Source organism: Lampetra fluviatilis, chromosome 68 (assembly GCF_964198595.1).
Source record: "Lampetra fluviatilis chromosome 68, kcLamFluv1.1, whole genome shotgun sequence".
NCBI classification, from domain to species: domain Eukaryota; kingdom Metazoa; phylum Chordata; class Hyperoartia; order Petromyzontiformes; family Petromyzontidae; genus Lampetra; species Lampetra fluviatilis.
The window spans coordinates 3,104,427-3,118,176 of NC_136342.1; the positions used below are offsets into that span (position 1 = coordinate 3,104,427).

Consider the following 13,750-nt stretch of genomic DNA (forward strand, 5'->3'; position numbering starts at 1 on the left):
TATGGATCTATGGGGTGTCTATGGGTCTGTGTGGGTGTCTATGGGGTGTCTATGGGTCTGTGTGGGGTTGTGGGTGTCTATGGGGTGTCTATGGGTCTGTATAGATCTATGGGGTGTCTATGGGTCTGTGTGGGTGTCTATGGGGTGTCTATGGGTCTGTGTGGGGTTGTGGGTGTCTATGTGGTGTCTATGGGTCTGTATGAGTCTATGGGGTGTCTATGGGTCTGTATGGGGTTGTGGGTGTCTATGGGTCTGGATGGGGTTGTGGGTGTCTATGGGTCTGTATGAGTCTATGGGGTGTCTATGGGTCTGGATGGGGTTGTGGGTGTCTATGGGTCTGTATGAGTCTATGGGGTGTCTATGGGTCTGTATGGGGTTGTGGGTGTCTATGGGTCTGTATGGGTCTATAATCCGGTGACAGATGGTCCGGTATGGGCGGGGGGGGGTCCCACCCCCCCCCACCCCTCTTCATGTGCAAGTATGGAGACGTTGAACGATCGATAAAAACAAAAGCCGCACGGAACGTCACACGAACGTCACACGAACGTCACACGCAACGTCACAACACCAAGGGGCGAAACGCTTCTCTACATTTTCACTTCTTTATTGAAAAACCTGACGGGCGCACTGCTGCTGCTGCTGCTGCCCGCCTGGGCCCCATCGCTTCGACAACAACAACAACAAAATTCAACAACGCCAGGGACGAGTTGGGGGGGGGGGGGGGCAACGGTCTTTTGGGGGGAGAGGGGGGGGGGGAGTGGCCAACACCTGACCTCTGACCTCCGCTGACCTCCGCTGACCTCTATCCGACCCATCCCCATGCGGCTTTCCCCACCCAATGACCCCCCGAGGCCTCCACGCTCATTTTTTTTCTTTAGAGCCACGGTTATCTGGGTAATTAATAACCGCCACCACCGCCACCACCGCCACCACCACCGCCACCGCCACCACCGCCACCGTAACCACCGCGACCGCCGTAGCCGCTGCCACCACCACCGTAGCCGCTGCCACCACCACCGTAGCTGCCACCACCACCGTATCCACCGCGACCGCCACGGTAGCCACCACCACCACCGTAGCCGCCACCACCACCACCGTAGCCACCGCCACCACCACCGTAGCCACCGCCACCACCACCGTAGCCACCGCCACCACCACCATAGCCGCCGCCACCGCCTCCTCCTCCTCGGTAGCCACCGCCACCGCCACCTGTCGGCAAAAGGGAGACACGTGAGGGTCAGGCCAAGCGGGTATCGACCGTGTCGGTGTCGGTGTCGTCGGTGGCGACGATGCCGCCACGTGGCCGCCTGTGGCCGGCGGGCGTCGAGGAGGCACGCCGGGAGAGAGCGATCCACCACAACCCCCTAGCCGCTGCCGCTGCTGCTGCTGCTGCCGCTGCTGCTTCTGCGGCGCTGCTGGGTTATAGGCAGGGCCAGGTGAGAAGTAGCCACCACCACCGCCATCGCCACCACCATCACCACCACCACCGCTGCCACCATTACAACCGCCGCCACCACCACCACAACCGCCACCTCCACCACAACCGCCACCCCCGCCGCCACAACCACCGCCACCACCACCATCGTCGCCACGGCCACCACCGCAACCGCCACCACCACAACTGCCACCACCGCAACCGCCACCACCGCAACCGCCACCACCACAACCGCCACCACCGCAACCATCACCACCACTGCCGCCGCCAACGTCGCCACCGCCGCCACCTTCACAACCGCCACCACCACGCCCACAACCGCCACCACCACCATCGTCGCCACAGCCACCACCGCAACCGCCACCACCACCGCCGCCACAGTCGCCACCACCACGCCTACAACCGCCACTACCACCATCATCGCCACAGTCACCACCGCAACCGCCACCACCACCGTCACTACGGCCACCACCACAACCGCAACCACAGCTGCCCGGATGAAAAAAAAAACTTTTATTTTGCTTTCCGTCTAAGCAGTGGCTTGAACCCCACGGTGACCCCCGACCCCCGACCCCCGCCCCCCCCCCCCCTCCCCCCGAAGCTCACCTTGGTATCCGCGACCCCCGTATCCGCCGCCCCCGTATCCGCCGCCCCCCCCATATCCGCCACCTCTGGACCCCCGCGAGCCCTGCCCGTCGAAGCGCGCCATCTTGGGCGGGCGCGGCCCGTCGCCAAACCTGCACGCAGAGGGTGACGCAAAGGGTGACAAAGGGTGACGCAAAGGGTGACGCAAAGGGTGACACGACCTCAACGCACGCGCGGGCGGGCATTAGTCGGCACCGCAATGGCTACACGCTACGAACGCGGCAAGCCGAGTTGGATTCCCGCTCACGGCCATCAACGGCACGGACGAACATCTCAAGCGGTCCTGGCGATGATGACGACGACGATGGCGGCGGCGGTGGTGGTGGTGACGGTATCGACGCTGATGATGATGGTGGTGGTGGTGACGGTATCGACGATGATGATGATGGTGGTGGTGGTGACGGTGTTGACAATGATGATGGTGGTGGTGGTATCGATGATGACGATGATGATGATGGTGGTGGTGGTGACGGTGTTGACAATGATGATGGTGGTGGTGGTATCGATGATGATGATGGTGGTGGTGGTGGTGGTGACAATGATGATGGTGGTATCGATGATGACGATGATGATGATGGTGGTGACAGTGTTGACAATGATGATGGTGGTGGTGGTGGTGGTATCGACGATGATGATGATGGTGGTGGTGGTGACGGTGTTGACAATGATGATGGTGGTGGTGGTGGTATCGATGATGACGATGATGATGATGGTGGTGGTGGTGACGGTGTTGACAATGATGATGGTGGTGGTGGTATCGATGATGACGATGATGATGATGGTGGTGGTGGTGACGGTGTTGACAATGATGATGGTGGTGGTGGTATCGATGATGATGATGATGGTGGTGGTGGTGACAATGATGATGGTGGTATCGATGATGACGATGATGATGATGGTGGTGACAGTGTTGACAATGATGATGGTGGTGGTGGTGGTGGTATCGATGATGACGATGATGATGATGGTGGTGGTGGTGACGGTGTTGACAATGATGATGGTGGTGACGGTATCGATGATGATGATGATGGTGGTGGTGATGACAATGATGATGGTGGTATCGATGATGACGATGATGATGATGGTGGTGACAGTGTTGACAATGATGATGGTGGTGGTGGTATCGATGATGACGATGATGATGATGGTGGTGGTGGTGACGGTGTTGACAATGATGATGGTGGTGGTGGTATCGATGATGATGGTGGTGGTGGTGGTGACGGTGTTGACAATGATGATGGTGGTGGTGGTATCGATGATGACGATGATGATGATGGTGGTGGTGGTGACAGTATCGACAATGACGATGGTGGTGGTGGTGACGGTGTTGACAATGATGATGATGATGATGACAGTGGTGATGCTATCGATAAAGATGGCGGTGGTGACGATATCGTTGATGACGATGGTGGTGGTGCTGATGATATCCACGATGATGATGATGGTGACAGTGGTGACAGTGGTGACGGTGTTGACGATAATGATGGCGACGGTATCGATGATGACGGCGGTGGTGGTGACGGTGTTGACAATGATGATGGTGGCGGTATCGATGATGACGATGGTGGTGGCAACGGTATCGATGATGATGATGGTGGTGGTGACGGTGTTGACAATGATGGTGGTGGTATTGATGGTGATGATGGTGACAGTGGTGATGGTATTGATGATGATGGTGGTGACGGTATCGACGATGATGATAATGGTGGTGGTGACGATGTTGACAATGATGATGGTGACGGTATCGATGATGAAGATGGTGGTGGTGACGGTATTGACAATGATAATGGTGGTGGTATCGATGGTGATGATGGTGGTGACAGTATCGACAATGACGATGGTGGTGGTGGTGACGGTGTTGACAATGATGATGATGATGATGACAGTGGTGATGCTATCGATAAAGATGGCGGTGGTGACGATATCGTTGATGACGATGGTGGTGGTGCTGATGATATCCACGATGATGATGATGGTGACAGTGGTGACAGTGGTGACGGTGTTGACGATAATGATGGCGACGGTATCGATGATGACGGCGGTGGTGGTGACGGTGTTGACAATGATGATGGTGGCGGTATCGATGATGACGATGGTGGTGGTGACGGTATCGATGATGATGATGGTGGTGGTGACGGTGTTGACAATGAAGATGGTGACGGTATCGATGATGACGACGGTGGTGGTGCTGACGGCATCCACGACGACGGTGTTAACGCCACCGCCACCACCGCCACCGCCACCCACCTGACGTTGAATCCTCCTCCTCCGCCTCCTCCTCCACCTCCTCCGCCCGATTCCATGTCGATGCCGGAGGCGGCCGGGCAGGAGAGTGCCCGCACCACGTCCAGCAAACGCACGTTGCACGGCGCCGTCTGCGGCGCCGCCCCCGGGTCCTGCGTCACCTCCACCTGCAGCGCGTCGAGGGCAGCACGCAGCGCCAGCAGCGCCGCCGCAGTCTCGTGCCGCAGGGACAGCTTGATCCTGACGGGGTGGGGGGGCGGGAGGGGTGGGGAGGGGAGGGGGGTGGACGGGACGATGGGGCGGGGAGGGATTGGAGATTGGTACGGAGATGATGGTGATGATAATGGTGGAGGTGATGATGGTGGTGATGATGGCGATGGTGATGATGATTGTGATGATGGTGATGATGATGGTGGAGATGGTGGAGATGATGGCGGAGATGGCGATGATGGCGGAGATGGTGATGATGGTGATTATGGTGGAGATGGTGGAGATGGTGATGATGGTGATGATGATGGTGATGGTGGAGATTATGGTGGAGATGATGGTGGAGATCATGGTGATGATGATGATGGTGGTGATGGTGATGATGATAGTGGAGATGATGGTGATCACCATCATCATCACCATCATCATGATGACGATGGTGGAGATGGTGATGATGGTGGAGATGGTGGAGATTATGGTGATGATGATCATGGTGGTGATGATGGAGATGATGATGGTGATTGTGATGATGGTGATGATGATGGTGGAGATGGTGATGATGATGGTGGAGATGGTGATGATGATTTTGATGATTGTGATGATGGTGATGATGGCGATGATGGTGGTGATGATGGTGGAGATGATGGTGATGATTGTGATGGTGATGATGATCATGGTGATGATGATCATGGTGGTCATGATGGAGATGATGATGATGGTGATGATGATTGTGATGATGGTAGATGATGGTGATGATGATGGTGGAGATGGTGATGATGATTGTGATGATTGTGATGATGGCGATCATTGTGATGGTGATATGGCGATGATGGAGATGATGGTGGAGATGATGATGGTGATGATTGTGATGATGGTGATGGTGGTGATGATGATGGTGGAGATGATGATGATGATGATGGGGATGGTGATGATGGCGATGATGGCGGAGATGATGGTGATGATGATCATGGTGATGATGGTGGTGATGATGATGATGATGGTGGTGATGATGGTGATGATGATGGTGGAGATGATGGTGGAGATGATGGTGGAGATGATGGTGATGATGGTGGGGATGGTGATGATCATTGTGATGATGGTGATGATGGCGATGATGGTGGACATGGTGATGATTGTGATGGTGATGATGATCATGGTGATGATGATCATGGTGGTCATGATGGAGATGATGATGATGGTGATGATGATTGTGATGATGGTGATGATGGTGATGATGGTGATGGTGGAGATGATGATGATGGTGATGATGGTGATGATGGTGATGATTGTGATGATTGTGATGATTGTGATGGTGATGATGGTGATGATGGTGGTGATAGTGACGATTGTGATGATGGGATTGGAGAAAAGGGGAGAGATTGAGAAGTGGGGAGGAGAGGGTAAGGGAAGGGAGGGGAGTGGGGGGGGGTGGGGGGGAGGGGTGGGGGGGAGGGTGTGGGGGGGAGGAGAGTGGGGGGGGGGTGGGGGGGTGGGGGGGCGGGGGGGGGGGGGCCCACCAGTCGTCCACGTAGACGATGCCCCCCTCTGCTACCACCTTCTTGCACCCGAACAGCAGCAGCTGCAGCGGCGCCACCATCGTCATCGTCTTGGCTGAGATGGCGCGCGTGCGGATCTGGTGGGGGGCTGAGATGGCGCGCGTGCGGATCTGGTGGGGGGAGGTGGGGGGGGGGGAGGTGGGGAGAGGAGGTGGGGGGAGGTGGGAGGAGGTGATGGGGGGAGGTGGGGGGAGGTGGGGGGGAGGTGGGGGGAGGTGGGGGGGGAGGTGGGGGGAGGAGGTGGGGAGGAGGTGGGGGGAGGTGGGGGGAGGTGGGAGGAGGTGGGAGGAGGTGGGGGGAGGTGGGGGGAGGTGGGGGGAGGAGGTGGGGAGGAGGTGGGGGGGAGGTGGGGAGGAGGTAGGGGGAGGTGGGGGGAGGTGGGGGGGAGGTGGGGGGAGGTGGGGAGGTGGGGGGAGGTGGGGGGAGGAGGGAGGAGGGGGAAGGTGGGGGGAGGAGGGAGGTGGGGAGGAGGTGGGGAGAGGTGGGGGGAGGAGGGAGGAGGGGGAAGGAGGTGGGGGGAGGAGGGGGGAAGGAGGTGGGGGGAGGTGGGGGGAGGAGGGGGAAGGAGGTGGGGGGAGGTGGGGGGAGGAGGGGGAAGGAGGTGGGGGGAGGTGGGGGGAGGAGGGAGGAGGAGGTGGGGGGTGGTGGGGGGAGGAGGTGGGGGGTGGTGGGGGGAGGTGGGGGGAGGTGGGGGGAGGTGGGGGGAGGTGGGGGGAGGTGGGGGGAGGTGGTGGGAGGAGGTGGTGGGGGGAGGTGGGAGGTGGGGGGGGGAGCACAGGGTCAGGTAGGCGGTCAAACCATCTCGGCTCCCTCACCTCTCCCCTCTCCTCGCACCGTCACCACCACATTCGTCAACCACCACCGCCCACATTTCACCCGTCACCGACGCCACCGACACCGCAAGCTTCCGGCGGCTTCCCGACGTGTGTGTGACGTCGTGTGTGTGACGTCGTGTGTGACGTCGTGGCGACGTGTGTGTGTGACGTCGTGTGTGACGTGTGTGTGACGTCGTGTGTGACGTCGTGTGTGACGTCGTGTGTGACGTCGCGCGTCGTGTGCGCGACGTCGTGCGACAGCGGCGTGCCTTCTCCCCGAAGACGAAGAAGGGCGACGGGTACTTCATCTCCTGCGAGGAGCTGAAGGGGCAGTTGACGGACGACTTGTGGATGAGCGCGCTGCGCCCCTCCGTCGTCAGGATCTTCCGCTTCTCCTTGTGCACGCACACGTTGGGGTAGACGCCCATGCACAGCAGCGACGTCACCACGTCCAGGTTCGAGTCCGGGCCCGACAAGTTGAACGTCTGGTTCATCAGGGAATCTGTCGGTTTGGGGGGTTGGGGGGGTGCAGGGGGTCAAGGGGGTCAATGAGGGGTTGATTGGGGTGCACAGCAATCCCACAAGACAAAGATCCCCCGTGTAGCCTAACAGACTGTAGGGGCAAGTGGTGTTAGCGAGTAGCAGCACCTATGAAGGCTACCGGCACCATCACCACCATCATCATCATCACCATCACCACCAACACCATCACCATCATCACCACCACCATCATCATCATCACCACCACCACCACCACCATCATCACCACCACCATCATCATCATCACCATCATCATCATCATCACCATCATCATCATCACCACCACCACCACCATCATCACCACCACCACCATCATCATCATCGCCATCATCATCATCACCATCATCACCATCATCATCACCACCATCATCATCACCACCATCATCATCATCACCACCATCACCACCATCACCATCATCACCACAACCATCATCACCATCAACGTCATCATCAACACTATCATCATCATCACCATCATCATCACCACCACCATCACCATCATCACCATCAACGTCATCACCACCAACATCATCATCACCATCAACATCATCATCAACACTACCTCCGTCACCATCATGAACATCACCGCCATCAACATCATTGGGCAACACAACCTATGAAGGCTGCTCCTGCACACGAGGGGGTGGGTGGCCAGCACCACGCCCGGCCGCCTTTGTCTCCCCAGTGGCGATGTCTACTCCACACCGCACCAGGTACTCATTTGAGGCCGAGTCGACCTAGGGGAGGCCCAGGAACGGTTCAGATAATCGTCACTGGGTGTTGGCCGTGAGCGGGAATCGAATTCGGGTCGTCAGGTTCGTAGCGCTAACCGCTGCACCACCGCTCCCCACAAAACAAAGATCCCCCGTGTAGCCTTACCAGGACCGCTGGGGCAAGTACTGTTAGCGAGTAGCAGCACCTATGAAGGCCGGCACTGTGGCACACGAGGGGGTGGGTGGCCAGCACCACGCCCGGCCGCCTTTGTCTCCCCGGTGGCGATGTTTACCATGCATCGCACCGGGTAACTCATTTGAGGCCGAGCCGACCTAGGGGAGGCCCAGGACCGGTTCAGAAAATCGCCGCCGGTGTTGGCTGTGAGCGGCGATTGAACTCGGGTCGCCGGGTTCGTAGCGTAGCGTGGCGCTAACCGCTGCACCACCACTCCCCCCACCGCCACCACCATCACCATCACCGCCACCGCCATACTCGTACCACCACCACCACCCTCTCGTCGGCATCACCACCGCCACCACTGTTGCGCCACCACCATCACCACCACCACCACCATCTTGTGCCACCACCACCGCCACTTTTGCACCACAACCAACACCACCACCCTCACGTTACCACCACCACCATCTTGTGCCACCACCACCGCCACTTTTGCACCACAACCAACACCGCCACCGCCACTTTTGCACCACAACCACCACCACCACCCTCACACGACCACCACCACACCATCTTGTGCCACCACCACCGCCACTTTTGCACCACAAACCAACACCACCACCGCCACCGCCACTTTTGCACCACAACCACCACCACCACCACCCTCACGCTACTACCACCACCATCTTCTGCCACCACCACCGCCACTTTTGCACCACAACCAACACCACCGCCGCCACCGCCACCACCACGCGGGTCCCTCCTCCTCCTCCTCCCGTACCCTCGGGGAAGCCGGCGTTGGCCAGGATTTCCTTGAGCTGCACCTTGGCCTCCCACGTCATGCGCAGCGTGGACATGTTGAGTCGCTTGTAGTCGCAAAACTGCATCTCTCGCTGCTCGCCGCCCAACCTGAGGGGGGGGGGGGCGGTGGAGGGGGGGCGGTGGGGGGGGGGGGGGGCGGTGGGGGGGGGCGGTGGAGGGGGGGCGGCCGGGGGGGGGGGACGGTGGGGGGGGGGGGACGGTGGGGGGGGGGTGGTGGAGGGGGGGCGGTGGGGAGAGGCGCGGATCATTCACAGACACCGACATCAACGTTGCCACCGCCTACTCACTCACCCACCCACCAACCTACCTACCCGCCCACCCTCTCACCCACCTACCCACCCCGCTGCTGTCCCACCCTGCCTCCCTCCCTCCCTCTCACCCACCCCACTCACACGCCCAATCACCCACCCACCCACCCCACTCACTCACCCCACTCAACCACTCACTCACCCACCCCACTCACTCACCCCACTCAACCACTCACTCACTCACCCACCCCACTCACTTACTCACCCACCCACCAACCTACCTACCCGCCCACCCTCTCACCCACCTACCCACCCCGCTGCTGTCCCACCCTCCCTGCCTCCCTTTCACCCCACCCCACTCACCCGCCCAATCACCCACCCACCCCACTCACTCACCCCACCCCACCCACTCACCCACCAACTCACCCGCCCACTCACCCACCCGACCACTCACTCACCCGCCCACTCACTCACCCACTCACCCGCCCACCCACTCACCCGCCCACTCACCCGCCTCACCCACCCACTCACCCACCCACCCGCCCACTCACCCGCCCACTCACCCGCCCACTCACTCGCCCACCCACCCACCCCACCCACCACCCCCGCCACGGGCTCCTTGCCGGCTCACCCACCCACCCGCCCACCCACTCACTCGCCCACCCCACTCACTCGCCCACCCACCCGCCCACCCACTCACCCACTCACGCACCCACCCACTCACTCGCCCACCCACCCGCCCCACCCACCACCCCCGCCACGGACTCGTCGCCGGCTCACCGCGCGTGGTCCCAGGCCTGGAAGACGGACAGCAGCGCCACGTGGTCCGAGTGCCGCGTGCCGGCAAAGTTGCGGTGAACGTAGCCCAGCCGCTTGCCCTCGCTCACAAACGGCTCGGGGAAGCACGTGGCGGCCGCGATGGTGGCCAGCGCGTCCCCAACCCTGACGCCCCCCGCCGCGAAAGGGGTGGGAGGCGGGAGGAGGAAGGGAGGCGGGGGGGAGGGAGGGAGGGAGGGAGGGAGGGAGGGAGGGAGGGAGGGGGAGGGAGGGAGGGAGGGGGAGGGAGGGAGGGAGGGAGGGGAGGGAGAGCCACCAGTCACGCGAGCGATGTCATTGGAAATGTACACGCCCGTGTGTAGAGGTGTGTACACGTGGTGTGTGTACACGTGGTGTGTACACGTGTGTGTGTGTACACGTGCGTGTGTACGCGTGCGTGTGTACACGTGCGTGTGTACGCGTGCGTGTGTACGCGTGGTGTGTACGCGTGGTGTGTACACGTGGTGTGTACACGTGGGTGTGTACACGTGCGTGTGTACACGTGGTGTGTACGCGTGGTGTGTACGCGTGGTGTGTACACGTGGGTGTGTACACGTGCGTGTGTACACGTGGTGTGTACGCGTGGTGTGTACACGTGGTGTGTACGCGTGTGTACACGTGGTGTGTACACGTGGCGTGTGTACACGTGGTGTGTACACGTGGTGTGTACACGTGGTGTGTACGCGTGGTGTGTACACGTGGTGTGTGTGTACACGTGGTGTGTGTACACGTGCGTGTGTACACGTGGTGTGTACACGTGGTGTGTGTACACGTGGTGTGTGTACACGTGGTGTGTGTACACGTGCATGTGTGTACACGTGGTGTGTGTACACGTGGTGTGTGTACACGTGGTGTGTACACGTGGTGTGTGTGTACACGTGGTGTGTACACGTGGTGTGTGTACACGTGGTGTGTGTACACGTGGTGTGTGTACACGTGGTGTGTACACGTGGTGTGTATGCGTGTGTACACGTGGTGTGTGTACACGTGGTGTGTGTACACGTGGTGTGTGTGTAGACGTGGTGTGTACACGTGGTGTGTACAGGTGTGTGTGTACACGTGGTGTGTGTGTACACGTGCGTGTGTACACGTGGTGTGTACACGTGGTGTGTGTGTACACGTGGTGTGTGTGTACACGTGGTGTGCACTCGCGCTCACTGGAAGATGCAGCCCAGGATCATCATCTTGCCGAGCCGCGGCTCGATGGGCAGGCGAGCCAGGATGCGGCCCAGCGGGGTCAGCTCGTCGTTCACGTCCAGCGCGTCCAGCTCTGCGGCAGGCGAGGGGTCAAGGGTCGAGAGGGGTCAAGGGGTCGAGAGGGGTCAAGGTCAAACGGGCGCCCCCCTCGTGTGATGAGTCTGTGGGTCTCTGTGTGGTGAGTCCTGTGGGTCTCTTGTGTGCCGAGTCTGTGGGTCTCTGTGTGGTGAGTCTATGGGTCTCTGTGTGATGAGTCTATGGGTCTCTGTGTGATGAGTCTATGGGTCTCTGTGTGATGAGACTATGGGTCTCTGTGTGGTGAGTCTATGGGTCTCTGTGTGGTGAGTCTGTGGGTCTCTGTGTGATGAGTCTGTGGGTCTCTGTGTGATGAGTCTGTGGGTCTCTGTGTGATGAGTCTGTGGGTCTCTGTGTGATGAGTCGATGGGTCTCTGTGTGATGAGTCGATGGGTCCTCTGTGTGATGAGTCTGTGGGTCTCTGTGTGGTGAGTCTGTGGGTCTCTGTGTGATGAGTCTGTGGGTCTCTGTGTGATGAGTCGATGGGTCTCTGTGTGATGAGTCTGTGGGTCTCTGTGTGATGAGTCGATGGGTCTCTGTGTGATGAGTCTGTGGGTCTCTGTGTGATGAGTCTGTGGGTCTCTGTGTGATGAGTCGATGGGTCTCTGTGTGATGAGTCTGTGGGTCTCTGTGTGATGAGTCTGTGGGTCTCTGTGTGATGAGTCTATGGGTCTCTGTGTGATGAGTCTGTGGGTCTCTGTGTGATGAGTCTGTGGGTCTCTGTGTGATGAGTCTATGGGTCTCTGTGTGATGAGTCTATGGGTCTCTGTGTGATGAGTCGATGGGTCTCTGTGTGATGAGTCTGTGGGTCTCTGTGTGATGAGTCTGTGGGTCTCTGTGTGATGAGTCTATGGGTCTCTGTGTGATGAGTCGATGGGTCTCTGTGTGATGAGTCTGTGGGTCTCTGTGTGATGAGTCGATGGGTCTCTGTGTGATGAGTCTGTGGGTCTCTGTGTGATGAGTCGATGGGTCTCTGTGTGATGAGTCTGTGGGTCTCTGTGTGATGAGTCGATGGGTCTCTGTGTGATGAGTCTGTGGGTCTCTGTGTGATGAGTCGATGGGTCTCTGTGTGGTGAGTCTGTGGGTCTCTGTGTGATGAGTCGATGGGTCTCTGTGTGGTGAGTCTGTGGGTCTCTGTGTGATAAGTCGATGGGTCTCTGTGTGATGAGTCGGTGGGTCTCTGTGTGATGAGTCTGTGGGTCTCTGTGTGATGAGTCGATGGGTCTCTGTGTGGTGAGTCGGTGGGTCTCTGTGTGATGAGTCGGTGGGTCTCTGTGTGACTCCTCCCCCCACCCCTTTCCCCCTCGCCACCTCCCTCCACCCACCCCACCACCCCCCCACCCACACCGTCCACCTCCTGCCCAACTCCCACCCACAAACCCCCTCCCACCTTTCCACCCTGCCACCACCCCCACTCACCTCCCACCCCCCACACCCCCCCACTCCCCAATTGCCACCCCCACTCACCTCCCACCCTCCCACACCCCCCACCCCCACCCTGCCCCCCCACACCTCCCACCCCCCAATTCCCACCCTGCCCCCACCCTCCCACACCTCCCACCCTGCCACCACCCCCACTCACCTCCCACCCTCCCCCACCTCCCCCCCCCACCCTGCCCCCCCCACACCCCCCACCCCACCCTGCCCCCCCCCCCCCACCCTGCCCCCTCCACCCTGCCCCCCCCCCCCACCCTGCCCCCTCCACCCTGCCCCCCCCCCCCCACCCTGCCCCCCCCCACCCCCCCACCTCTGAGTGTGTGCTCGGCCTCAATGACGGCGTCGAGGGGGGGCGGCTCGATGGCCTTGGCCAGGAAGTGGCCGATGGCTCCGAGTCGCAACAGCTTGATGCTGAGCGCCACCTCGTGCAGCGGCGTGCGGAAGATCTCGGGGGTCAGGTGGGACTCCAGCCTGGGGGGGGGGGGGGGGTCACGGGAGGGGGGGGGGGGTCACGGGGGGGGGGGGTCACGGGGGGAGGGGGTGGTGGAGGGGAAGGGAGTTTGTAAAAATCAACGCGCGATCCGCCACTTACCGACACCGCCGGCTTCGGGTTCGCGGTGATTTGACGTTGTTTTTGTTGTCGTCGTGACGACGTTCCTACACCCCCCTGCTACACCCCCCCACTACACCCCCCCCGCTACACCCCCCCACTACACCCACTCCCCCCACTAAACCCCCCTCCCACCTCCCCGCCACCCACCCCCCACCCCTCCACCCCCCCACTCCACCCCCTCCACCTCCCCCCACTCCACCACCCCCACT

At 60.1% G+C, this 13,750-nt stretch overlaps 1 protein-coding gene across 1 annotated transcript in view; it reads right to left on the bottom strand.

The window, feature by feature from the left end:
• Window positions 1–583: 583 nt before the first annotated feature.
• LOC144952499 (ATP-dependent RNA helicase A-like) overlaps window positions 584–13,750 on the bottom strand; it is a 66,669-nt gene continuing 53,502 nt past the window's right edge. The window contains 9 exon segments of the mRNA XM_078882944.1: window positions 584–1,209; window positions 2,042–2,172; window positions 4,328–4,564; window positions 6,049–6,164; window positions 7,172–7,404; window positions 9,115–9,242; window positions 10,184–10,345; window positions 11,378–11,489; window positions 13,239–13,399. Coding sequence (XP_078739070.1) covers window positions 899–1,209; window positions 2,042–2,172; window positions 4,328–4,564; window positions 6,049–6,164; window positions 7,172–7,404; window positions 9,115–9,242; window positions 10,184–10,345; window positions 11,378–11,489; window positions 13,239–13,399 — 1,591 coding nt within the window. The 3' untranslated portion in view covers window positions 584–898.